The following is a 21,325-nucleotide window of genomic DNA, read 5'->3' as shown; positions in this document are numbered from 1 at the left end:
TATCAAGTACAAATGTGTTTAACATATACATTTTTCATTTCTATTATGATCTAACAAACGGGTTAATAATTTTATAAAAAAATAATTCCGCGCTTTCAAAGCGCGGGTCAAAATCTAGTATAATTATTAAACCTAAAGACTCCAATTTTAATCACTCAACTAAATTATTTTATCCAATTAAATTTTAAATACATTTCAATAGTTTAGGGGAAATTGCAACAAATACCACATTCATAGTATCACTTTTCATGTTTACACTAATCACTTTTATTCTCACTTTTAATGAAGGTTAAAAGATACTTATACCTTTAAGGTTAACTAATCTAGAGTTAGGGTTTAAAGTTGAGGGTGAGGTAGGCTTTTTGGAATGTGAAATTTAGGATTATTATAAATATATAGATAAATACTTAAAAAATATTTTTAAAAAAATTAAAATAGTTTCAAACATAATTTTTGATTTTCAAAAAGAAATTTGAAAGTAAAATTAAAAATAATTAATAATAATTCAATTTTTTTTTATAAAAAGTGCGAATTTGAAAAAGTAAATTCGAAAACATAAAAAAAAAAATCATTTTCTTTATTTATTTAAACAATGATTTATTATATTTATAGAAAACAAGATTATAATAGTCTTTTGCCGCTTAATAAAAAATATATTTTTGAAAATGTTCCTTTAGTGGTGATAAAGATGAAAAATGATAACATGAAAGTGGTAAACATAAAATTGCCACAAATACCAAATTCATAGTACCAAAATTTCATGTTTCCACTAATCACTTTTATCCTCATTTTTAATGAATGATACCCCTAAGGTTAACTAATCTAGTTTTAGAGTTTAGAGTTGAGGGGTTGGGTAGGGTTTTTGTAATGAAAAATTTAAAATTCTAATAAATATATAAAAAATACTTAAAAATATATATATTATATATTTTTAAATAGTTTCAATCATAACTTTCGATTTTGAAAAAAAAATATAAAAAAAATCAAAAAAAAAAAATTCAATTTTTTTATTTTTTATTTACTATTTATTTAAATAATAATTTATTATATATATAGATAACAAATGTATAAGAGTTTTTTTGCCACATAATGAAGAATGTATTTTTTGAAAATGTTCATCTAGTAGTGGTAAATATGAAAAGTGGTAACATGAAAATGGTAAACATAAATTTTCTCCATAATATAGGAACTTGATTAGGTTTATCCTTATATTGAGTAATAAACTTAAATATAGCTTTATTTATTTAACTATATATTAAAAGTATAAATATTTATATTTGATATGATATAAATATTATTAAAATATCTAAAAATCAAGTCAAAATGTAAATATCTATACTAAATTGATCATATTACAATAATCTTAATATCATGTAATAAATTTTGAAAACAATCTCTTATATATTAAAAGAGAAACATTATAACCTTTTATCTATGACACGTGTCATCACTATAATGACTTTTAGTATAAATAGAGAATTAAGTTGGTCTATCTAAACATATAATATACTTTTTATTAAGCTAAACATAAATTAGTTATTAATGTACAAAAGGATATTTTCATTCTTTCTTTAAATAAAAACTACAGAGTCACATAATATGTTTAAAATTTGTATTGCAATTAATACTTTTGAATAATAAAGATTTGGTAACAATTTTTATATCGTTCACCATTTTTTAATATTATATTATTAAAATAAATTACGCCGTCATATTCACCATATAATAAAAATATAATTTATTTCGTATATGTTAAATTTCGAATTTTAAATTATTCAAAATTACTAATATTTTTATGAGTCTCACATTAAAAATTTGTGATCAATGGTTTAAATTTGTATTATAAAGAGATATAAATGATGATAAAATATGAATAGAAATTCTCATTTAAAATTTATTTATATTAAAAGTATATATATTTTAATATTTTTTAAAGTAAATTATATACCAAATACATAAATATTTTAGTTCTTAAATTTGCATTGAACAAGTATGAAGAACTTAATATTTTAATTTTGAAATATTCTTTAAATTTTTTAATACGAGTTTAAATTACGAAAATTATGAAAAGTCCACATTGAATTTTTTTTCCAGTAGTTTAGGAGTTTGTTATAAAAAATACAAATGATCATATTAAAAGTGTACTATATATATGTGTTATTATCATTTAAATTTAACTATATACCATAGAAAATTAGGTTAATATAATTGTTTTGGTTTATTTATTATAAAAATTTGTAAATAAAAAGAGTCATTATTTTGATTTATATGTTTGGGCCAATTAACTATATATGTAATAGTTATTTTCTTCTCAAATATAAAATATGTATTTATTATTTTATAATATGTAAAATGTAAAATAAATAATAGTTCACGTATAAAGATTTGTATACCGGATGCTCATTCCGCGCATGGCGCAAATCTTAACCTAGTATTATATTATTTATAAAAATGTGGTATTGATACAATATCTTACTGCAATTTTACCATATATAGATGTTTGTCATTAGAAACATTAAAAATATATTAAATACTAATAACATAAATGAATATTTTTTTTATTAGTGTGTTTACTGTATAAGTTTATGATAAATTACCATATATGTATTGTTTTAGTTTGAATTTCTATAATCGAATTTTATGTCATAATTGTGCTAAGCCATGTCATAATTATATATGATCCATGTCATCATTTTTAAAAGAACATATCATCATTTCTTTGTTAGAATGACATGTGGTGAAGAAAACTATGGAATAACTTTGTTTACGTGCCAGAGGAAAATAAATGGGAAACAGACGAGGTGCTTAAATCAAAGCAGTGGAATGAAGGTTTGTGCGTCCTCGATGACGTTCTGTACTACTATGATAGTTTTGAGAACTGTTTAAACAGGTATGATCCAAAGGAGAGGCGCTGGGGAGTGGTTAAAGGTTTGGATGAGTTGTTGGCTGAGATAAGACTCCGATTTTGGACAGATATTGTGCGTTTCGGTCGGAATCTGGCTTTGTATTTTTCTAAAAGAGAAGAAGAACCGAGTAGTGAAACAACACAGAAGATTTGGTGTGCGGAGATTTCGCTTGGAAGACGTCAAGGAGGTGACATTTGGGGTAAAGTTGAGTGGTGCAATCATGTTTTGACTGTTGGGCAGGTTTCCTCTGTGAAATCTATGTGTGTTATGGTTTAATGCATGAACTCTCTCCTTCAGGCTTCAACTTGTGTTTTGTTTTTCTTTTTGTTTTTTTCATATGTTTTCAGCTTGGCGCCAAATGTCTCGATGAGTTTACTTTCCATTAACCAAGTCGTTTCTTGTTCTTCCTTTATGGTTTCTAAAATTTTCTTTCATTGCTATTCAGGAACAATATATTTAAGAAAACTTATATCTTTGCCATGATGTTTAGAGCATCCTGAAGAAACTCAAATTAGGCATCTCAAGTACAAAATATTAATACCCCCATGAAGCTGAATGCGTTCAGCGATAAACGAAAACTCAGGTTTTGACAAGACACATGTTCAGATGATGGGTGACGTGTGGATTTTACCCACACCAGCAATAGTACATGAAAACAAAGAAAAACATTTTAAAGAAACAGAACCGCACACATTTGTCTCTTTCAAAAGAGTTTCATCATCTTCTCCTCCTCTGTTTTTGGTTTATTTGATAAATACTCACCTGAAATAGATGGAGACGAGAGGAATATCGACATCATTGTCATCTTCATCCTCGCAAGCCACCACTACATCAAGATGGCGACGGTAAGGCGGCAGCTCCACTTTAGCGATATCCCGAGCTAGATCCACCACTTTCTTGTCCATCCTCTCCTTGTGCCTCGGGAACATACTGTTGAACAGGAGGCAGCTTCCACAAGAGATGCTGTACGCGTTAAGACCTTTGTCCTCCAGCCACTGCAACACCTCACGCAGTGTCGGGTTTCCTTTTAGAACCCATCTGTCCCAAACGGTCCAAGCCATGTCGCGGTGCTTCACCACCTTTGGCGGAACCGGTTCAGCCATGGAGAAGAGTGGAAGCGCCAGGTTGGCAAATGTGTTTCTGTAGGCTTCCACTTTGTGTCCTCCATCGAGGACCTTGTAGAGCTCGAGGCAGACCAGACCAGTGGCCATGGCTGTTGAGGTCGCAATGGCTGGGATGATTCTCCCTGCAATGAACTTTGCTTTCAGCTTGTCGACTTCAGGTATGCTGTAGTTCCTCGCCCTCATGTTGGCTAGACCCGCTATCACATCCATGTGATAGTTTGTATCATCATCCTACAAACACACATCATGATTCAAAATAACAACACTCCTTGGTTAAGATTCAACCTTTGTTATCAATTAGATTTCATTCAGTGAGAATAGCATCAGAGAATGTTTACCTTTTCGAATTGAATTGGTTTCATCCTGAAATCTGGAGACAAGTAATGCCTACACTTCTCGAGCTTAGCAATGAGGTCGTTGATGACTGCAGCGTCGTCCACCGAAGCAGTGGTTAAAGTGGTGGCTTTCTCATCTGTCACAATCTTTGCATCTTTTCTTGGCTCAAAGTCTGGGACTATCACATTGTCAATAGCTTCAGCTGCTGCCTTTGGGTCTTTAGTCCACTCAGGCACAGGGATCCCAAATGTCTCTGCTCTTAAAATAGCAGTGGCCGTGATGAAATTGAGGAGACTTGGATCAGAAGAGGAGTACTGGAGCGGACGTGGGAATCTTTTAGGAGCAGACCAGAATGGAGCTCCAGTGCTTGTCGCAGCATCTTCAGGAAATGTGTATATCAATTGCTTTACGCGGTTAACAAAGTAATCCTCAAACCTGGTCACGTGAAATAGAAACACATTAATGAGACTCCACAAAGGTCTTCTTACCTCCTGACAACGTTTTTTAAAACTTTTTAATGGTTTCCTACTTATTTTCCGATTAAACAATTCTGAATCCTGAAATGCTGCACGTAAAAGAACTAAATAACCATAGAAGCACAGGTTAAAATCTTTCGTTCTATCATTACCACTATGCTATTCTGAACCTACGTACGACTTGTACTAATTAAGAGTGTGTCAGTACCTGAGTCGAGCCCAGGTTAAACAGTCTTGGAAGTTCTCACACTTCTCCTTGTCAAGGCACTCAACAATCCTCTCCAATGTGTCCCTTGCCTGAGCATCGCCAGCACTCATCATTGAGTTAGTATACTCAACAGGGCTGGAAAGATATGCATTCACTTCAGCGGGAGTCTTCTCAAGCAGACCCTCAAACTCAGAGCGAGCCCAAGTTAAACAGTGATCAATGTTATGTGGAAACGAGTGCACTGTACACATGGGGGCCTGTTTCTCTGGTGGATCCCTTGACGCCCCGTAATTTTCAGTTAGATGTGGAATAACCATCTGCGTGTTACACTTTGCACCAAGAGTCCCAGACTCAAGGAGCGGCTTCTGGAAATACAAGCACCTAGAATCAACATAGAGCCTCGCATTGACATTATCCAGTGCATTGACGACAACAGTTAAGTTCTCCCAGAAGGCATCGTCAAATACATTCTCTGTCTCAGCGCCAACACGGTTTTGTAGCGCCTCAATGTTGAACTTGGGGTTTATAGCTGCAGCAGCGGAAGCAGCAACCGTTGATTTAGCTTGTCCAATGTTCCAGTCACGGAACAGAAATTGACGGCTGAGGTTACTCTTCTCGATTATATCATCATCAGTCACTGTCAGCTTCCCTTGGTCTCCACATGAAACTCCCATCAGAGCCATATTTTTCAAGAACTCGCAGCCAAGAGCACCTGACCCTACTGTGAAAACTTTAGCATCTTCGAGTTTCTGCTGGAACTTGGCCCCAAATACAGATATTTGGGCATCGTACCGGCTATTCCTTGGTGCAACGTCGCTAGAATCCAGAGGTTCAGAGGGGAGTGACTCCACTGAATCGAAGTAGAAAAACTGATAAAGAAAATAAGAAGTTCAACATCAGGTGCCATTAGGAAACTAGAAACAATATGTGGCAAAAAAAGAGCAATGATGCGTATCAGTTAATGTTCCTTTATCATTGGATTTCTATCTCTAGCTTTAAGAAACTACAAGATTCCTAACTATTTTTACACTTTAAACTACTTTTAACATTTTAACATATTATATATGGATGAACGCTTGGATGTAAAACTCATCCAAGCAAGAGAGTGCTTTGATGCTTTTTCGGGTTAGGCAAGGAGAGGAACATAGCTCTCTTGAGATTTGTTTAATTTCTGTTCTTGTAAGGTTTTAATTAAAGAGCTTTGAGTTTTATTTGTCGTACATGAAAAAAGAAATATCACCTGAAAGAGGGGATGGAATTTCCCAGAGCAAGCTTTGACAACCTCCTGTCCAACAATACCGCCAAACATTGCAGCCATCGGATTCAGGACAGCCTTGGCTCCAAAGGCAAAGTGTCTTAGAAGCTTATGGTCGACATTATCCACCTTCAAATCACCCTGCCCCGTATTGATGGATGTGGCAATAGATATAAGCTGCTGAGCGTCCTCTTCCGAGCCAGCAACAGGAAATCTACCAGCTTCAGATGTAAACCGATCAAGCGCCTGGAATGCTAAGTGAAGGAGTGGAGGCCGATCAAACTTAGAGAAATCACTAAACAGAAAATCCCCTGGATCACTAAGAGCTTCCCTCAACGGCTTGAAATTCAGCAACTTTGGCTGTTTCACCTGAGTGACAATACCACCCTTCATATATGTTCCATAGCCTGTAGTGTCCTCTTCAAGGGTGAATGAATATGGCCGTGCACTTTTTATCTTCCTTGGTTTCCCATCATTCAGTTCGGTCATACCCTCAACTTCAGAGAAAACGACAAGATCACCATCTTGAAATTCAAGTCTCTCATCGTCGACACAGGAGATAAACGCCTGGTTCTCATTAGAGATGGAGGCAATGATGCCTGTGTGTGGTTCCTCTCCATCAACATCGAGAACTGCAAATTCAGGCCCAAAATCACAAAAGACGGAGCCAAAAAGACCCCTGACATCAGCCTTGACAAAGGCGATAGGAGGCTGATGGCTGTGGCAATAGTCATTAAACTCAATTGCTTTTTCCAAGCTTATGTCAGAGAAAACAACAACCTGTTTCACAGGAAAGTAGATAAATCAGCGTAAACCAACCAACAAGAACCACCCACACAAAGGTACATACCTATAAGCATAAACAATAGAACCAGACAAAGTCTAAGAAGACAGTAACCATTTCTTTATGTCTTATCAATACAGTTCCAAAATTATCATTACTCAAAATATATCTATCTAGCAACAATCCAGTACACAAAACGATTCAGACCAAATAGAACCAATAGAAAGCAAGTCTACATACCTGGAAACCAGAAAGATACTCTTTGGTTAAGCTTGTGGTCAAGCTAGAGACGACCACAGCATTGTTAAGATCCTGCAACTTGTGAACAGAAGCATCCGCCCTATTCTTGCCAACATCATCCTCAGAGAAAACAAAGTTGCTAGATAAGTCCCATAGCTCTACCACTCTTTCATCATGTAGTGTCACAGACTTCACACCAGCAAGAATTAGATTCTTGGCTGAAACAACCCAAATAATAATATAATTATACAAGAAGTTCCAAGACCACCATCTCAATGATACAATCAAAAGAAAAGCATACCAATCTCAGCGCCAAGGCCGTGCATCCCGGAGATGAGAACGTTTGAAGCAAAGAGACGCCTCATCGTCTCACGCCCGTACACAGCGAGCTGCCTGCTGTGCAAATCTTCATCAATCTCCTGACGGTTCGAATTACCAAAAGCCATGTCGCGCTGCTGCTGTACGACGCTACCGCCGCTGCTACTGCTACCAGAAGCTGCTACGATCGAGGAGTTCTCAGACGCGGAATCAGTGATCTCGATGCGGCGTCTCTTAATCGGCGAAGAGGACGATGCTAAATCGGAACTGGCGATCTCGTTAGCAACAGATGAGGCTTCACTAGCTCGCTTGTGAAGCATAAAGTGGTGGAGGAACCTGAGGAAAACGTAAGAGAACGCCATAGAGATCAAAACGAGAGGAGGTTCAAGCATAGAGAAAAAGAGATTCGTAAGCGATGATGAAAAGTGAAATACCTAAACCCTAATTTCGGAATCGATACTTCGGAGACGGAGAGAAGCGATTCGAAAACGTACCTTTGAGAAAGACAGTGGAGAGAAGATTGGAATCGAAGAGAGAGTGATGAGATCTGATCTTTTTTATTTTTATTGACGAAGGAAAAGGGGTTCGGTTGGATTTGGAATATGGAAATGCCTAAGCGGTGTCGTTTTACGACTAACCTTTGATTTTTCCTTCTTAATTGCGTACTTGTGACGGCAATTTTCTGACCGGGTACGCGGGGTGTTCATTATTTTAATAACCGATCCGGTTCAGGTTGGTCAACTCTTCTGGACCGGTCTAATGAATCCACCCGCAAACGAACCCGAGACGTGGAAATATTAAAAAAGTTATAATAGAAATTCCCTAGAATAATCTTATCACAAAAATAACCCTCAATAAAAAAAAAACCAAAATAAATTTTATTAAAAAATAAAAATAGATTTTTAAGGGTTGCCTTCTTTACACCCCCCCAAACTACCTAAACCCACACCAAACCCCCCTAAACTTATAGGCTCATTAAGAAACCCCCTAAACTAATCTGCTTCATTAGTTTTCTCCCTAAAGTATTTTTCCTGAATTAATTCCACATATCGTATGATTTCAACGTGATTGCGTTTAATTTCATAAAAACGCGATCAGACAAATCACGTTGACCCTAAGACTACCCGATAATCTCCCCACCCAACCATAAGACCCGACTTAAGTTAAAACCCGAATATGAAACTCTCGACATAATTTCGCCCTCAATTCCTCTGAAACTAGGGTTCATACTTCATCTCTATGAAAGAAGCTTAAGGAAGCTTCATAGAGATTGTTTTTTAGTTTAAGATTTGAATCTTTCTTACAACGTAAAAGAGAGCAACGATCTACAATATTTTTTTTTTTATGAACACGATCTAAGGTATTCTATGTAAGTTTTCTCATATGTTTTTTTGCTTTGGATTATTTGTGGTTTGGTGGATGTTTCAGTTCCCTTTTGTTCCAGGACTTATGTCTAAAGCTATAGATTACCGAAGAACTTTAGTTACAAGCTCCAAGAAATTTTTATTCAATGCAAGTGGCAGATGAACCTGGGATGGTCTTGCAGGCTAAAGTTAGAGCGTTACAAGCTGCAACCATGTCAAGAAAAATTCTTCTTCTTTTGTGGCTTTTACTATTGAATTTTTGAGATTGCACATTATTCTGTCCAGAGTTCTATAATCTCAATCGGGCTGTGTTCTGTGTGTTAAAATTTTTTTGTTTCTTACTTATTGCCCATAAAACAAGAGAAAAGAGACAAATGGATCATCTTGTTCTCGTTTGTAAGGAACCACTTTGTTGTAGTGACATAGTTTGTTTTATAAACGTACATTTGTAAACTTGATTATGTTAAACGTAAGCCATCACAGTCATCACAATAACTTGAAGATTATTAGTCTATGTTCGTCTGAGAACAACAAAAGTGTCAAACAACATGTTCACATGTCATCCTCTGGATTCATCGTAGACAACGTCTAATATAATTTTTCGTATAAAGGAAAATATTCAAAGTCAACACAAGGAAAAATGGTTTACTAAAAATTCTCAGAAAACATCATTTATAGGATCACAAAGTTATTAAAATAATCATAAGACACAAAACTAAACAAGAATTATTAAAACTCCCAAAAGTCATCATTCATAGATTTGGTTTGTTATAAGAACACTCATAAGTCACCATCCTTCCTTAGTTTATGCGTGCCTGTGATGGCTGCGCTAAAGCAACGAACTCTGGTTCTGTAACAGTTCCAACATCCTGAAAAATATAACATATGACATAACACAGTAGCATAAGTTATTAAATATTCACTTGACAATATCCAAATCTAGACACTTAAAACATTCACCTGCTCGATTGTTTCTCCTGTCTTCTTTATTTTCTTCTTTGGGTGTATTTTGCAGCCGGCTGCGTTGTGTCCAGCTTCCCCGCATTTAGAACAGTGGATGGTTCGCCCCCCCCCCCCCTTCCTAGTGTTTCTGTTTGCTTCTTCTTCTTTGGCGATTCATGCTTTCCTTTGAATCTTGGAAATTTTTTTTGATGCTTCTTTTTTTTTCGTCTAGGGAGTATAGGCTCCGGAGCTTCGACTATTAACCTGTATGTACCATTCATCCAAAAGCGTGGTCCTCTAACGGTGTTGATAGAGTCATTGTATGTCATCCGCCAGATAGAAGTGGAAAAGAATTCAGAAACATAATTTTCAACATCTAACCCAGCATCTATCATCGCTCCATAAGCATGTTCACATGGAATTCCTGTAATCTGCCACTTCCCACATGTGCAGGTCATCCTTGTCGTGTTTACGTCATATGAACAGCGATAAAGACTAACCTCAAAAACTCCATGAGTACAAGGAGTCGTTATACACTTTTCAGCGTCTTCCTTCTCCGATTCAAGCATCTTAACCACATATTTTGTGAATTTCTCTGCGCGCCTCTCAGATTTCTTATTTCTTTTAGCTATTCTAACCATTGCTTGCCTTCTAATAGTTTCCAACATAGGCACAATTGCCTTGGCTCTTGCTGCAAGAATGGTGGCATTAAATGACTCAGTTGCATTGTTGTCGACATCCTCAGATAAGCTTCCAAGCCTATAATATGCCAACGACCAAGTTTTTGGTTCCTTCTTCATCACGTCGTCATACAAAGACATGTTGTAGTCTTTCAGATTCTGGAGTTCTGCCTTGTACTGTGTCTTATTGTAGGCCCATGCTAGATTCCAAACCATTGGTTTCAGAAAATCCTTGTTCTTATGCTTTTTCTTTAAATTGTCCACAATATGTTTAACACATCGTCTGTGCTCTGCATTAGGTAATTCAGCCTTCACTGCACTGATCAGACCCTGAATCAAATAATAATGGTGGTGTATTAGAGATATTAGCAGATGTAAAATGAGAAAGTCCAGTAATGAGATGCTTACCTTTGAGCCATCAGAAATAAGAACAAATCTGCTCCCATCACCGAGAACTAAATCAGCCTTCAGCCGTTGAACAAACCACAACCAGTTATCCGAGTTTTCTGTTTGTACTACAGCCCAAGCAACCGGATAAATCTGATTATTTGCATCACGACCAACAGCAGTAAGCAATATCCCTTTTACCTCAGATTTTAAAAAAGTTCCATCTAACCCTATGATTGGCCGACAATACCCTCTCCATGAACTTCTAAGTTTCTCAAAACATACGTAAAAGCGATCAAAAACATCCTTACCCGCAGCATTGCGAGACGTATCGAGCACAACAATACTACCTGGGTTTGTCTTCTCGATCTCTCTCACATAACCTCGGAGATGAGCAAATTGGTCTGCATACTCTTTTTCCAGCCATTTCAAAGCAAGCAGTCTTCCTCTCTGGCACTGATTTCTTGATGCAACTAGTTTCCAAATATCCTTAATCTGCTCTTGGATTTTTTCTGGCATCAGACCACTGTCTTCTCTCAGTTTATCCAGAAAAATCCTTGCTATTACAGGACTTTTCAAAAGCTTGCACTTCCCGTTAGGAGTACAACTATGGTACTTGTATCTTGTTTTCACCAACCAACACTGTCGCGGCTTATCATATGAGCAGTAAACCCTCCATTTACATTTACCTCCAATACCACACTTAAAACTAAGCTTTGTCTTATCCCATCTGTTTTGCACAATGTTTCTCGCCTTACTCAAAGCATACTCTAATACAGCCTCTTTGAACTCGAAACCTGAGTAGAAAGTTGTTCCAATAGACAATCTGTCAAAAGACTTGTTTTTCATCCTTCTATCTCTTGCAACAAACTCGTCCTCTTCTTCATCTGAGCTTTCTGGAATTGTCATGCGACCAATGAACTCCTCATCAACAAAATCAGCAACTGATTGCTCAATCTCATGTTCATATCGATCAACAACCTCGTCTTCATCTTCACCATTAACCTCTTTAGCATAGATGTCGTTCGCCACTTTGTCATCTCTGTTTACATCTCCTATTTCCCCATCATGTCTTAGATCATTCTCAGTGTCCCTATACATAAGCAATAAAGAATCATATAATAGAAACAAATAATGGTCTGGTGAGTCAAAGAACGTGATCAATCAAAATAACAATAAATAATCACCTTGCAAGTTGTGAGGCCTCATTCTCCATCTTTAATAAATAGAACCTTCACCTAGTAGCTTTGTCTTTCTCCAATTCGTGACATGTGCTTTACGAGAGTGGCGTAAGGTTGTTTAAGGTGTAAGTGTAAGGTAGGGTTTGTTAGCGTAGGTTTTTTCTATTAACGTATCGGGTCTTTTTGTGTGGATCATGGATCAAAAAAATTATTGGATCGGATAAAGGGTAATCGTTATTTTTTAAACGCTTTTTTAATTTCTAAACGTATGTACTCTTATATAAGAAAAAATGTGTAATTAACTTGAAATAAATAGTTTAGGTGGATATTTGATGAATCATTAAATTTTGTGGGGTTAGGAGAAGAGCTTAAAAGTCTAGGGGGGATTGACTGTGGGTTTAAGTAGTTTGGGGGCGTAGAGAAGTCAACCCGATTTTTAATCATAGATTTAACTAATCTAAATTTAGAGTTTATAGTTTTCTTTTTGAACGATAAAGTTTATAGTCAAGGAATGAGTTTTTAGAAGTAGGGTTTCAAATTTTTAAAAATAAAAAAAATAAATATTGAATTTTTCAAAATAAAAAAGAACTATTTTGATATTTTTTAGAGATATTTTGTAACAAAAACTTAAAAAATGCTATTTGAAAGAATTGCTCATCAATTTTTCTTTTTGGCACCAATAACATTGTGAATGTAACCGCTGACTAGCTCAATTACCGGATTTTCTTACGGGTGTAAAGCCAATATTAAAACCGATATTTGTAACTTAGTTAATATAGGTTAGTGTTATTATTGTGACAAATGTTATCAAGGTACAGAAACAGTAACGTGCATGTCTAGGCTAAGAAAAATATCATATGCTCTACTTTAAATTATATATATAATGATATTGTGAATTCAGTTGTTATTTTGTAAAAATAATGGGTCACAAACACTACTTCCGGTCAAAATGTATCTGCTGGCATTTGTGATACTTTTCATTACGAAACCAATATATCATTTATGTACCGTACCATGATAAGCATAAATATTTCTCTAATTTTATACTCTTTCCGTTTAACTTTATATCTTTCTGTTTCACAAAGATAGACTTTTTAGCGTTTTCATACATATTAAGAAAACACATTGCATCAATATAATAAATGTATCGTTTTCTGTAATTTTCAATTTTCAATATCTTCTAACCAATAATAATTTAATAAAATCAATTAATTTTTTTAAAGTTTATAATTTTTTCATAGAAAACACAAAATATATATCTTTGTTGAACAAAATTATTTTCTAAAACAGCTTTATTTTCGAAACGGAAGGAGTATTTAGTTATTTACATAGTTAAGTTTCTTAGAACAGTTTACTACTTTTGGAGAATAAATGACCAAATTGTGTGCTTGATGTATATATGGATTAGTTGAGACGTTCAGTTGTTTCTTTCATTTCCCATATAAGGGTGGTGGAGTCTAATCAGTTCGTAATGATAAGACAAGTTGGATTCCATTTCAGATGTAAACTAATTATTAAAAAGAAATCTACGGTTCAACAAAACTAGTCAGGTGAACTTTAGGTAGGGACATTAGCCACGTGAATTCAACGTTCCTAAATTTCTACTCTTCTGTCTCTTCTCTTACATAACTCTCTTTCCCACCATCTAGATTCTAAACAAAAAAAAAACTCCACACTCTTTCTCTCTTTCTTTTAAAAACATCTCTAAATAAAAACACTCACAAGAACGTACTAAATAAGTAGTAAAACTCCATGGAACCAGTCACTTATGGGTCATGCAGACCCGACCCAAAACCCTCAACCGCGTCAGCACCACCACCAAGCCGTTACGAGTCACAGAAACGCCGCGACTGGAACACGTTTCTACAATACCTAAGAAACCACAAACCCCCTCTAACGCTAACGCTGTGCAGCGGGGCTCACGTGCTCGAGTTCCTCAAGTACCTAGACCAATTCGGAAAAACCAAAGTCCACGTGACAACATGTTTTTTCTTTGGCCACTCGGACCCAACATCTCCTTGCGCTTGTCCGCACAAACAAGCTTGGGGATCTCTCGACTCTTTGATCGGACGACTTAGAGCCGCTTACGAGGAAAACGGTGGACGGCCGGAAACGAACCCGTTTGCTGCACGCGCTGTTAGGATTTACCTTAGGGAAGTCAAAGGGAGTCAAGCTAAGGCTCGTGGAATTACTTATCAGAAAAAGAGACGGCAGCCTACCGTTACCACTGTCAGACTGGATGTGGTTTAAACGAGTGGAATCGTCTTCGAAGACGGGAGTAATGGAGATTATCCGGCTGCCTCCGGAGCCTTACTTCCATAGGTTTATATAATAATCATACATATTTTGCTTATTTTTCCCCATATACATATGTTGTATAAAATCATCTCTCTTTATTAAGGAAACCTATACTATTTTCACTGTATTAGCAAGAGTTTTTCTTTTTTTTTAGTGTATTTATGAGTCTCTCAAAAATTGAAAAACCTATCTATTTTTGCTAACTAACTAATACTTTTCTATAATTGTTTTATTTATCTTAAAAATAAATGAATCACTGCATAAGTGACATCTAAAAGATGAATTTCTCATATATATATGGGAATCTCTCAAATGTGAACCACTCTACCATTTTTTCTTATTTTTCACTATTTTATTTATTTTAATTGTGAGAAACTATGTGAAAGATCTCTAATGGCCATGCTCTTGTTGATCGTGAAAAGACAATTGTACGGAAATTATTCAGTTGCCTCATTCTAGTATTTTGAAGTTTGTTCCTAATTTATATGGGTCAATTTTGTTATATGAAAAATTACTTACGTCACCGAAGATGAATGAAGGAGATATATCAGTATATGTACAAAAGTTGATGTCTATTTTGGATTTATTTGATTGTTATTTGGTTGAAGAGCAGCTTTCATTGATCACATAACATTTTGATTTTCATCTAACATATTTTGTCTCTATCCCCAAATTAGGTCCCATCATAAATTCTTAAATTAATTTCGTGATAAACTACATATCCTACTATACAAAGTAATTAATTATGATATGGACGATGTTAATATGTCATCATTATATTTTGGGAAAATTGGATTTTTAGAGCAAAAAGATGATAACTAGATCTTTTTAGACTAATATTTATTTTGTGTCGTTTTTGCCTATAATAGCCTTAATATTTTTGAAAATAAATTTAATAAATAGTTTTACAAACAAAAAAAAAATTGAAAAAATAGTAACTATTGATAAAATACATATATGAACTTAGTGGTATTTTTTCAGTTCTAAAAATGTTTAAATCATAATTTTCAGATTCAATTCTAAATAAAGGAGAAATGACATTCTACGAAATAGAAAACAAAATTCACTTTTTTCATTGAATCTACAATGTTTGAAATACGTGATCTACGTAAATAAGAGTATTCTAAAACTATTAAGAATACACATTATGCGCTTAACCTACCGATCAAAAATCTTTAGATATTAAAATCTATACATTAATATAAATCTAAAACAAGTAGAAACCGACTTCTACAAATTTACTGTAAATCTAAAACATGTAGAAATCAAAATCTACACATTACTATAATTCTAAAAACATGTAGAAACTGATTTCTACAAATTAGATGTATTCTACGGATAAGAAACCAGTTTCTAAAATGTAGAAACAAAATATTTGGGAATATTCACTTTCATATTTAAAAAAAAATCGATTAAAAAAACAAAAAAAAACGTGGTAACCTTCTTCTCACGCCGTCTTCTATATTTGATTGATTGTTCACAAAATTTTCACATTATTTCTACCAAATCAGTGTGAAATTGAGTGAGTTAGGGTTTATGAACTTGAGACTTTGATTTCTTCCCCCTTTGTTCGTGAAAGAGATGATAAATTATGGGTTTCATCCCAAAGAAATCAAGTTTAAAGAGTTGAAATCGTGTGTGGTCGGTTCAAATCAAGTGAGAATCAAACCAGATATAACCGAAGAAAACCAGAAAATCAATTTGGAATACATACCTGGGCAGGGGATCGATCGGTCTATAATTTGAGATTGGTCGATCTGTATGAAATCGACTTTTGTCGATCAAGTGAAGTAGACCAGGTCGATCAATATATGCTCCGCGTTTTTTTTCTTCTGCATAATGATCATGATCGATCGATCCGTTCGACCTTGTAATTTTGGATCAATCGATTCCGCTTGATCTAAAAATTATAATTTTAAGGGCATTATTGTCATTTTAAAAATAATTAACCTAATGGAATATAAAGTATATGAGATTAGTCTAAAAAGACATAATTATCATTTTTTTTGCTCTAAAAAACAATTTTCCCTATTTTCATTTACTTTTCTTAGCAACATTTTCGTGTACTTTTTATATGTCTTTTTGTAAGTAATTTTCGAGTGAATTGGTCAAAGTTATGACCACCATTATAACTTAGCTCGAGGTGCTTTGGGATATATCAAAATGCATTTCCAAGTGCTTTCAGAATGAATATATCAAATGCTTTGAAATGGTAGCATTTGATATGATCTAGTGAGATTTTATTCAGATACATATTGTCATCTTCATCGATCCCTTTCTAATTTTGTTAATATATAGGCTTCTATGCATTGCCTATATTTTAAATGTAGTGAATGCTGAGTTATCCAACTGCTCTACATGGTCATATATATGGCATTTGACAATAATGTGAACTAGATTCCGAGCCGCAAATGGTTGTAATACACTCCGAGTCTCGGATGGTGGTTTCTAAGTGCCATCAGGTGTACACGCCCATCGCGTCCAGCCATATCCAACATAGACCGCTGCTTGTGTCTCTCATCTTGGAAGAGTTATCGATAAGACAAATATTGGTTGGACGTGGAGGAACATGTCGACGGAGAACTGATAGTGTGCTTTCTCGCATTGTATCACGCCTTGTACCAGTAGCACTCCACCAAAACATGTTTCAAGATGTCCATTGGTGATCAATTTATACACTGAAAGAGACTTTCATACCTTGCTTTCTAAACTAATGGTCGAGTTTAACAATGTCTTGATCATTTGGAGGACCAGAAAGTAACAGTGTCTTCGAATAACTCGGCCTAGCAGAAAAGCCTATTTCTTGAGTAATCTATGTAACTGGTTAGCTTAAAGGGATAAACTAATATATTCGTGAATGTCATGGAGACAATTCATCCATGGATTTGGAAGACTAACATCAATAACGAGCTATACTTAGCATATTCAAGATCTTTTTCTTACTTATGCACAACTCTAAAAGCAGAGGTTGTCTTGAGATTTTGGAGCTATAAACAATTTATTAAGTTCTACAACCCTTTTTTTTACAAATTTAGAAGCTTATTTCTGTGTTAATTGTTTTCTTTTAATTGTGGGAGATATAGCCTATAGGCCAATATTTCACTTGGCTATGATCAGAACAAACAATAGATTAATCGACAGTAACAATGCATGCGAGTTCGAGGATAAACGTGCAAGTATAACTTAACAATGACAGTGCATGTGCTTGTGCTTGCAGACAAAAAAAAGACTGCCTTCAATACAAACCTAATTCTCAATGGTTAACGAAAGAGTATTTTTTAACATGAATGTCCTAGAAGATCTTAGGTGTGTTGATGAGCACACACTTTATATCTGGTCGGATACAAACTAACAATCTTACCTGATTTCCCTGCAAAAACATATTTGGATCCGTCAAGGATAAACATTACCACACACTACTTTGTATCATTAAGCTTTAACATTAACTAAGACACCAAAAGGGGAACAAGCCTATAGAGTCAACGCCCGTAAGTTTTACCAAAAATGAAACAGGTTTTTTAATACAGAAAACTAATGAAACTCATCAAAGAATTAGAAGAAATAAAAACTGACAAAACCTAGCTAGCCAGATCAATGGAAAAGGCAAAGACCCGTATTAACATAGTAGAAATTAAGTATGTAACCGAAGCTCAACTGAGATGGTATTCAAGAAAATTAGAAGATACAAAAAGCTTTACTGACTAACCTTCTAGCCCCCAAAAAAGTGATAGACCTGACTTGTTCCCCTTTTGCTCACTCTCAGCCATAGAAATCGTCTTGCTATGAGGAAAGAGAGACGAGACTCCATCTTATATCACCCGTCCTTCACATTCAAAAGGGCAAATTTTCCCAATACTTGTTGAGATTATCATATGGCCACAGTTTAAATCACTTTTCCTCTGAACAATGTTGATACATTTTGGTTTAACAATTGGTCTGTAGATGGAGTCTCATGAATTCTATATTATACTTTTTGAAAAAGAATGTTTTAATACTGATCCTACAGAACTTTGAAAAAAAGATCACATGCTATTGAAAGAACAACCTAAGACCTGCTTAATTATTGTACAACACAAATCCGCCAGCTAGCTCTATCACGGTACACTAGAGTGTTGTGTATTGTTAGCCGGTTGTTGAGGAAGACAGTCCAGGGATCCATGTACCTGAATAGTGTGTTTTGAGCGATGTTAACCCGCTAGCAGAACAGAGAAGTGTTGCAGAAAAGATTTTTAAAAAGGCATTGTATTTAGTCCATTATGAATTTGCAACAACTCTCACGAACCTATGTATATAATTATTCCAACTCTTCCTAAGAACTAGCTTGTTGGTAGTGACACATCTCTAGGACAATCAGGGCTTTGGTAACGTCAATCATTACAGACGATTAGACCAATCTCTTTGTTTTCCATTAACTCTAAGAATTCTTATCAGATGATTATGTAAAGCTAATATTTAACAAGAAAGATCTTATAAGTGTACCTGGTGAGAACCATTCGCCTCAGGGTACTGGTGACCTTGGCTTCCATAAATATCATCTGAGTTTCCATAACTTGCCACCAATCCAGGGCCTTACAACAACAAATTCCACAAAGTTAGAAGCTAGCTCTGCAGGTAAAGGTTTCAATCTAAAGGTTCAAACACAAAGATTACTTGGGGTTTGAGCAGCTTCAGCAGCTGCTTTAGCTTTGGTCTCCAAGTCAGCCAACTCTTCCTCAAGTTTCACAATTTCACGGTTCAAGTGATCAATAGTCTTCTCCATACCACGCTCATGGTGAAGATTACCCGCTCGCGTCTTCTTCTCCAGATCAAGAGCAGCTCTGCATCAACCCCCAAACTCATCACTAAGTCCAAAAACAACAAGACGCGATTCAATTCAATTCAATTAAAGTATTCACCTTCCTTTACTAACTTCCTCTCTAAGACTCTCAATCTCCGCCTTAACCTCCACGGCTCGATCCGAATTAGGTTTAGCCTTAGCGATCTCCCCGTTAAGCATCGCCAGCTCCGCCGTTAGCTTCTGCCTATCTTCAGCTAGCCTCTGCACGTCCGACCTAACCTGATCAAGCTCAGCTCCGATTCCGTTAACCACACGAGCCTCCGCCTCCATCCTCAGCGAGTTCTGGTAAACCTCGCGAACCTTCGCTTCGGTATCGGACTTGACGGCCGCGGCGGCTTCGAGCAGCCGAGCGAGCTCACGCTTGGCTAAATTGAGCTGATCCTTGACTCCGAGGTGCGCTAATGCGAGCTTCTGGTTGTCCGTCAGGATGGATTGGATCTCGCGGTGCTGAGCTGCGATTTTCTCCTCGAGGAGGGCGGATCGAGTGCGGTTCATATCGGATTCGGTGAGCTGAGATTCCGATACTCTCAAGGAGGAGGAGGACGGGAGATAACGGTCTCTTCCGGCCATTCTCAACGGCTAGTCTCCGATCTCCGATTGCGGTTGTGCCCTTCTCGCTGGCTAATCGTCTTATCGTTCTACGCTCGTTGCTAAGATAAGCGCTATAATAAACACCTAAAATGCGCACTAAGAATAGCCACGTGTTTGTTTATACAGTTATGTTTATATATGAGAGTCATTTTTTTTCTGGGCTATTGACTTAGCGTTGACTTAAGAGCTGCTTGGCCCATCTTAAGCCAAATTAGAACCGGTAAGGCCCATTTATATAGCGTGAGAGTGAAAGAACACTTGGCAGTGGCACTGGATATCGAGAAAGTAAAAGCATGCTAATCGGTGGAATATTGAAGACTATCTCACGTCTCAACAATAAAATAATGAATTAAAATGAAAATTAATAAAGAGGAGGATAATAGAAATTTTTCGTTTGAAAAACTTTAAACAAAGTTTGAGAAACTCTCAATATCGATTATACCATTAATAAATAAAATATATAAATTAATTAAAATATATTTTATCATTATATTTTTTATCATTATAGTTTTTAATAATAATTGGTTAAAAAATAATAAATAATAATTTATCATTATAGTTTTAAATTAATAATGACTGTATTAATAAGTAATTATAATATGTTTATGTCCGTAAGCGCGGATAAAATACCTAATTATATTAAGATGATACGTCGAAATAGTTTTGTAAAACACTATTCAATGCTAATGTTTTAAGAAAACTGTGGATTTCTCTCTCTTAAATATTCAAATGATATGATGACATAAAAAATTCAAATTATATAACTTGTGTTCATTAAAATTTGTTGCCAAGCGAGAAACGATTGATCATGCTTACATAAGCTTACTGCAATTGACATACTTTGGAACATAGCAGCATGCCCTAATCTTTATGTTTCAGAGTCAGAGCTCTTTTTGGGTTAAAGTTGTAGACACCCAAAGTAATATAGAGATTTACGAAAAAAGAAAATGTGTTCATGTTTTAAGGTACCAAGTCCATAAAAGCAGACTTGGTTCTCAGAGGTATAACATTATAGTATTATACCCTTTAGTTGCTAGTTTACTTTTATTTTCATTGTACTGTTTTCGTTTATAGTACTGATGTTATAATACTTTGATAATATATAGAAATTGTTCTGTTGTATGTTATTGTTTGGTCACCATTATTGTTTTGTATTTAATACTTAACTAGATTATAACCCGCGCGTCCGCGCAGATATTTTCTTTCGTTTTCATATTTTTGAACTTTTTTTTTATATTTTTGAATGTATATACTTTACACACTTACGAACTGAAACTATTTGTTTAGTATGTTTTTAAAACCAACACGATTTTATAGCAGAAATCTATAGTAGTTTTATATATTCTAGTAGTTTATATAAATATTTGTATTGTTAGATTTCATTTGAATAAAAACTAT

General features: G+C 35.2%; 5 protein-coding genes across 10 annotated transcripts; 2 read left to right on the top strand and 3 right to left on the bottom strand.

Annotated features, from left to right (window-relative positions):
• Positions 1–2,727: 2,727 nt before the first annotated feature.
• LOC125608536 (F-box/kelch-repeat protein At4g38940-like) lies at positions 2,728–3,292 on the top strand. Its single transcript, XM_048778959.1, has 3 exons — positions 2,728–2,801; positions 2,891–3,146; positions 3,254–3,292. Exons 1-3 carry the CDS (start codon positions 2,728–2,730, stop codon positions 3,290–3,292), a joined length of 369 nt encoding a protein of 122 aa, XP_048634916.1.
• Positions 3,293–3,359: 67 nt separating this feature from the next.
• On the bottom strand, positions 3,360–8,255 carry LOC125609418 (ubiquitin-activating enzyme E1 1-like). 2 transcript variants are annotated; one of them, XM_048780856.1, is made up of 7 exons: positions 8,142–8,255; positions 7,631–7,983; positions 7,330–7,547; positions 6,291–7,085; positions 5,051–5,919; positions 4,369–4,801; positions 3,360–4,261 (listed from the first exon to the last, which is right to left on the bottom strand). In XM_048780856.1, exons 2-7 carry the CDS (start codon positions 7,965–7,967, stop codon positions 3,665–3,667), a joined length of 3,249 nt encoding a protein of 1,082 aa, XP_048636813.1. In that variant the 5' UTR covers positions 7,968–7,983; positions 8,142–8,255; the 3' UTR covers positions 3,360–3,664. The 2 variants fall into 2 exon arrangements, with proteins under 2 accessions (XP_048636813.1, XP_048636812.1); XM_048780855.1 differs by lacking the exon at positions 8,142–8,255 and having other exon boundaries at positions 7,631–8,024.
• A 1,556-nt stretch (positions 8,256–9,811) lies between these two features.
• Positions 9,812–12,236, bottom strand: LOC106453657. Its single transcript, XM_048778958.1, has 4 exons — positions 12,208–12,236; positions 11,042–12,113; positions 10,454–10,963; positions 9,812–9,880 (listed from the first exon to the last, which is right to left on the bottom strand). Exons 1-4 carry the CDS (start codon positions 12,234–12,236, stop codon positions 9,812–9,814), a joined length of 1,680 nt encoding a protein of 559 aa, XP_048634915.1.
• A 1,528-nt stretch (positions 12,237–13,764) lies between these two features.
• On the top strand, positions 13,765–14,626 carry LOC125609419 (protein LIGHT-DEPENDENT SHORT HYPOCOTYLS 6-like). The gene has a single exon (XM_048780859.1). It carries the CDS (start codon positions 13,954–13,956, stop codon positions 14,449–14,451), a length of 498 nt encoding a protein of 165 aa, XP_048636816.1. The 5' UTR covers positions 13,765–13,953; the 3' UTR covers positions 14,452–14,626.
• Positions 14,627–17,609: 2,983 nt separating this feature from the next.
• LOC106451443 (protein FLC EXPRESSOR) lies at positions 17,610–20,180 on the bottom strand. 5 transcript variants are annotated; one of them, XR_002664495.2, is made up of 6 exons: positions 19,395–20,180; positions 19,150–19,316; positions 18,979–19,067; positions 18,545–18,662; positions 18,206–18,398; positions 17,610–17,869 (listed from the first exon to the last, which is right to left on the bottom strand). XR_002664495.2 is itself a non-coding variant. In XM_048780857.1 (5 exons), exons 1-4 carry the CDS (start codon positions 19,904–19,906, stop codon positions 18,594–18,596), a joined length of 837 nt encoding a protein of 278 aa, XP_048636814.1. In that variant the 5' UTR covers positions 19,907–20,180; the 3' UTR covers positions 17,610–18,398; positions 18,545–18,593. The 5 variants fall into 5 exon arrangements, 3 of the variants coding, with proteins under 3 accessions (XP_048636814.1, XP_048636815.1, XP_022575059.2); XR_007339722.1 differs by having other exon boundaries at positions 18,552–18,662; XM_048780857.1 differs by having other exon boundaries at positions 17,610–18,398.
• Between the last annotated feature and the right edge of the window lie 1,145 nt (positions 20,181–21,325).

Source organism: Brassica napus, chromosome A5, assembly GCF_020379485.1.
Source record: "Brassica napus cultivar Da-Ae chromosome A5, Da-Ae, whole genome shotgun sequence".
In the NCBI taxonomy this organism is placed as follows: domain Eukaryota; kingdom Viridiplantae; phylum Streptophyta; class Magnoliopsida; order Brassicales; family Brassicaceae; genus Brassica; species Brassica napus.
The sequence above is the reverse complement of the archived record's forward strand: the minus strand, read 5'-3'. Positions and strand labels throughout refer to the sequence as shown.

Excerpts from the sequence above, each read along its gene's own strand:
- LOC125608536 (XM_048778959.1), top strand. The coding sequence starts at position 2,728 with ATGACATGTGGTGAAGAAAACTATGGAATAACTTTGTTTACGTGCCAG. Across the intron at positions 2,802-2,890 it reads ATAAATGGGAAACAGACGAG|GTATGATCCAAAGGAGAGGC; the intron begins GTGCTTAAATCA and ends CTGTTTAAACAG. Across the intron at positions 3,147-3,253 it reads ATGTTTTGACTGTTGGGCAG|CTTGGCGCCAAATGTCTCGA; the intron begins GTTTCCTCTGTG and ends ATATGTTTTCAG.
- LOC125609418 (XM_048780855.1), bottom strand. The coding sequence starts at position 8,009 with ATGGCGTTCTCTTACGTTTTCCTCAGGTTCCTCCACCACTTTATGCTT. Across the intron at positions 7,086-7,329 it reads AGTATCTTTCTGGTTTCCAG|GTTGTTGTTTTCTCTGACAT; the intron begins GTATGTAGACTT and ends CCTGTGAAACAG. Across the intron at positions 4,262-4,368 it reads AACCAATTCAATTCGAAAAG|GATGATGATACAAACTATCA; the intron begins GTAAACATTCTC and ends GTGTGTTTGTAG.
- LOC106453657 (XM_048778958.1), bottom strand. The coding sequence starts at position 12,236 with ATGGAGAATGAGGCCTCACAACTTGCAAG. Across the intron at positions 10,964-11,041 it reads TTATTTCTGATGGCTCAAAG|GGTCTGATCAGTGCAGTGAA; the intron begins GTAAGCATCTCA and ends TATTTGATTCAG. Across the intron at positions 9,881-10,453 it reads GTACTCATGGAGTTTTTGAG|GATGTTGGAACTGTTACAGA; the intron begins GTTAGTCTTTAT and ends TATATTTTTCAG.
- LOC125609419 (XM_048780859.1), top strand. The coding sequence starts at position 13,954 with ATGGAACCAGTCACTTATGGGTCATGCAGACCCGACCCAAAACCCTCA.
- LOC106451443 (XM_048780857.1), bottom strand. The coding sequence starts at position 19,906 with ATGGCCGGAAGAGACCGTTATCTCCCGTCCTCCTCCTCCTTGAGAGTA. Across the intron at positions 19,317-19,394 it reads GAGGAAGTTAGTAAAGGAAG|AGCTGCTCTTGATCTGGAGA; the intron begins GTGAATACTTTA and ends GGGTTGATGCAG. Across the intron at positions 19,068-19,149 it reads TGAAGCTGCTCAAACCCCAA|GCCCTGGATTGGTGGCAAGT; the intron begins GTAATCTTTGTG and ends TGTTGTTGTAAG.